At 49.8% G+C, this 4,192-nt stretch overlaps 1 protein-coding gene across 1 annotated transcript; it reads right to left on the reverse strand.

Annotated features, from left to right (window-relative positions):
- Window positions 1–786: 786 nt before the first annotated feature.
- Window positions 787–2,993, reverse strand: sstr1b (somatostatin receptor 1b; the record flags this gene model as incomplete). The annotated part of the gene is made up of 2 exons (XM_080792547.1): window positions 787–1,459; window positions 2,554–2,993. The coding sequence occupies 2 exons, from the start codon at window positions 2,991–2,993 to the stop codon at window positions 787–789; spliced, it is 1,113 nt and encodes a 370-aa protein (XP_080648673.1).
- Between the last annotated feature and the right edge of the window lie 1,199 nt (window positions 2,994–4,192).

The following is a 4,192-nucleotide window of genomic DNA, read 5'->3' on the forward strand; positions in this document are numbered from 1 at the left end:
CACTCATTGTGCAGTACAAACAACACCAAAGCTTTTACAACCAAAACTGTAAACACATTCACTGATAAAAAATCACACCTGTGAACTGAGTGGTGCAACTCCCCTCTATCCCCCCCCCCCCTCTCTCTCTCATTAGCAGGCAACAGTACAGCACTATCTCTCTCTCTGTTTTTGCACAACAGCGCCACTACTGGTACTAATAGTCATACCCGTGCTCATTTGCTCATTAATGTCACATACATAGGTGAACGAACACGGACACTGTTCCTTGGAGTGTTTGCACCACTCAAAAAGGAACTGATATTGAAACAGCCAATACATAAATACACAGAGACATAAATATTCATAAGTCACATGGAAACCTCTAGCGAAGGACAATATTAATTCATTTAAAAATACTTCTTCATTCATAATGAAATATATGCATGGCAGCTGTCTCACCATTTTGTGGAATGCACCGCATGTAACGAACATTTGAACATTTGTTTTTGACATTTTGAACATCTATGCACTTACATTCTCCTGTGCTGTACAGCCTGGCACCTCGGAGCACCAGCCTATTAGTGGGATCTAAACTTTAATCTAATATACATGATATTTTACTGTAGTATATCAGACATTTTTCCATCCCCACAGATTGTCAGAAAGCTCTGCTCGTCTCATCCCCGGCATTTGCACATTGTCCCCGTTTCTCTAGATTCTACATAAGCCATGTGGCCCATAGGGCAAGGAGCCTATCTCCTATTTCTAGGTTTTAGACTATAGAATCAAACCCTGGCTCAAGTGTCACAGAGTGGTGGTGCGCGAGGTGCAGGTTCCATTTCGGAACACCGAGGCGTCCTTCCCGGGGAACTCCGGCGGCCGGCACGCCACCTGCTGCCTCTTCAGCGCCACGGCGCAGTAGTCCACCTGCTCGGCGTCCAGGCCCGACTCCACCCAGCGGAAGCACACGATCCGCTGGAAGGAGCGGCGGAAGTTGTCCGACACGAAGCCGTACAGGATGGGGTTGGCGCTGCTGTTGGCGTAGCTGAGGATGACGAAGAGCTGCGTGACCATGGGGTCGGGCGGCCGGCGGAACACGGTGACCAGCTGCACGATGTAGAAGGGCATCCAGCAGAGCACGAACACGGCCACGACGAGCAGCACCATGCGCGTGATCTTCTTCTCGGAGCGCCGCCGCTGCAGCCAGCCCGCCTTCAGGCCCACGGCGCGCATGCGCGCCACCATCAGGCAGTAGCACAGGCAGATGGCCGCCACGGGCAGCAGGAAGCCCAGCAGGAAGGTGTAGACCACGAAGGCCTCGGACCAGCCCGCCGCCTCGGGCCACAGGAAGTTGCAGTCGACGGCGCCGTCCGGCGCCGGGACGGTGTCGGCGAAGATGATGATGGGCAGGATGACGAGCAGCGACAGCCCCCACACGCACACGTTCACCACCTTGGCCACGGTGGGCCGGCGGTACCTGTGGTGGCGAAACACATATAGAGGACATTGTGGTATTGATTAATTGAATGTATAGCCAACTAGTATAGATTAAACTTTTAGTTTTAACCACCTGTCACCTGTTCTCCATGACCCCAGACTATACCGACTCATGCAAACCTATTTCAAACATGCCGACTGTGTAGTGAATGAGTCAATAGTATAGAGTCCATGTAAGGAGTTAGCGTCTCTTGTTACATCTGTGTACACTTCATGACAGTATAGAGATGTGCGGGACATGTGTGTAAGGGGCTGCTGGAGGAAGCATCGGAGAGAGACACAAGCGTCTCTCTGTGGTGTGGTGACACTATGATAAGAATGAAGTTTGAATCCTGACATTGCAGTTCCATTGCTTCTCCCTGATCTGTTGAATTACTATTATTAGCAGTGGTTTTCAACCAGTGGTCCGGGGTCCTTGAGTGGGGTTTCAGGTGGTCCCCAGCTTAATGACGGAGAGTTGTTAACCAAAATGGACCTTTATCTCTTGAGAGCGTAAAATGAAACCAAATGGACCCGTAAGGGACATTTGGTTTCATTTCACACTCTCAAGAGTTAAACTGTTGTTAAGCAAGAAGTCTATACACAATTAGAGAAGGCAGAATAATTGCTATTTTGATCAATGTCTGCCTGTTGTCTCTTATTGTGGACAAAATTGTATCCAACGGCAACAAAATATTCTCCAATTGTGATTCTCAGAGGCTAAACCTCATCAAATGGTTGCGTCCGTGGGCTCAAATGCAGAATATATGACGGGCCTTGATGTAAAAAGAAATCACACCTGTGTGAACTGAGTGGTGCAACTCCCCTCTCCCCCCCCCCTCCTCTCCTCTCTCTCTCTCTCATTAGCAGGCAACAGTGCAGCAGTAATACTATCTCTCTCTCTCTGTTTCTGGCAAACAGCGCCCCTACTGGTACTAATAGTCATATACTGGTGCTCATGACCTACCTATGCGGTGTCCGTGTTCACCTATGTACCTAAGGTACATAGGTGAACACGGACATTGCTGTTCCTTGGAGTGGTTGCACCACTCAAAAAGGGTTGAAAACGTAAAAAATACTTTCTGAACAACGTACCGCGCCGCCTTGATGGGGTGCACCACGGCCACGTAGCGGTCGACGCTCAGCACCGTCAGGCAGAAGACGGACGTGAACATGTTGATGCCGTCCACGCTCAGCACCAGGCGGCACATGAGCGAGCCGAAGGGCCAGTGGCGCACGGCGGCCGACGTGGCCAGGAACGGCACGCTCAGCATGAAGAGCTCGTCGGCCACGGCCAGGTTGAGGATGTAGATGTTGGTGGCCGTCTTCATCTTGGCGTACTTGAGGATGACGTAGATGACCATGGCGTTGCCGGTGAGGCCCACGCAGCAGACCAGCGCGTAGATGGAGGGGATGATGATCTTGCTCGCGTCGAGCTCCTGGTGGTAGTAGTCCTCGTAGTCCACGCTGGAGTTGTAGGGAAACCCCGTGGGATAGGCGTCGGCGGCGGCGTCCTGGCTCCTGTTGAAATCCATCGCGGATGGATTGCTTTTTTTTCTCCCCCCGTCTCTTGAGTGTCCCCACAGTGCTGAAATTGGTTTCTTTTATAATCCTCTCACGAGTGGGGTGTTGCGGATAAATAAACCGTACTCCTCGTTCTTGGATAATGGGTGTCGGTGATGCAGTGAGATAGAGTGAAACGGTTATTCTAGCCTAGTCTCTCTGCATAGCTGGGACAGGGATTGGGTTAATCTCAATTAAATGAGAGGCCTTGAGCGTCTCCTCTTTCCCTCTCACTCATGTATAACTCGATTCAATAGCCCCGGCAGCCTTGAGCGGCGCACCCCGCCCCTCAACCCCCGAGCACTGAGGCAATTTGCGAGAGGCACCTACAGTACCTACACTCTCATTTGCAAGAATTCTTGGCATCCGCCGAATGTATAATCTTCCAAATTCATTCAAAAATAAACCGACGTCGCTCTGGCCATCTGTTGCAGGTGGTCGTGAGTGGAGTGAGCGTTATCAGAACCGGGGAGAAGCTGTTGGCAACTGCTCCGTTACACAGAACAGATGCAGACGGAACATTCCTTTTGCTGATTGAAATAGGGTGTTTCCACAAGTCGGGACGGGTGTTTTTCGTGGAGTTCAGGTCAGGTTGGATGGGTGTCTTGTTGCTTGTTGAGTGCATCAGTGAATTCCTGTGACGTTTCAATGACGGGGTGGCAGAATCTCAAGGGTGGTCAATTCTGCCATTACAAATCCCAGTTAAGTATTTGGGGGGGGGATAAATTGCTGGCCTTTTGGTCGAGGCTCATCCCCCAGTATGTGTGTTGCATCGCCGGTTTCCTTTGAGCGGAATTCAGGGGAACCTGTTAGAAAGAACAGAGCATAAAATCAGTAAATTTATGTCTGAGCGCGGTGTCCAGGATCATCATCTGATAAATCCTGGTTCAAAGCATAGATTCAAGACAAGATTTGCAGGCGGAAAATGATTGATGAGGCCTTTCATGTTTCCAGTGCATTTTGTGACTTGAAAAGGAGAAACGAAAAGTAAAACATAACTACATAGTTGAATCAAAGCACTGTGATGTCCCTACACCGCTACACCTGCATGTTCAGAGGACGACAGACGCAACCAGACCACAGTTCTATTAGGCAAGTCACAATTATTACATAATCATTAGAATTGTTTCAATTCAGCATACAGTATACAAGTATACAAGACAGCTGGGTG

Source organism: Protomyctophum bolini (genome assembly GCF_963924005.1).
Source record: "Protomyctophum bolini genome assembly, chromosome: 20".
Classification (NCBI taxonomy): Eukaryota; Metazoa; Chordata; class Actinopteri; order Myctophiformes; family Myctophidae; genus Protomyctophum; species Protomyctophum bolini.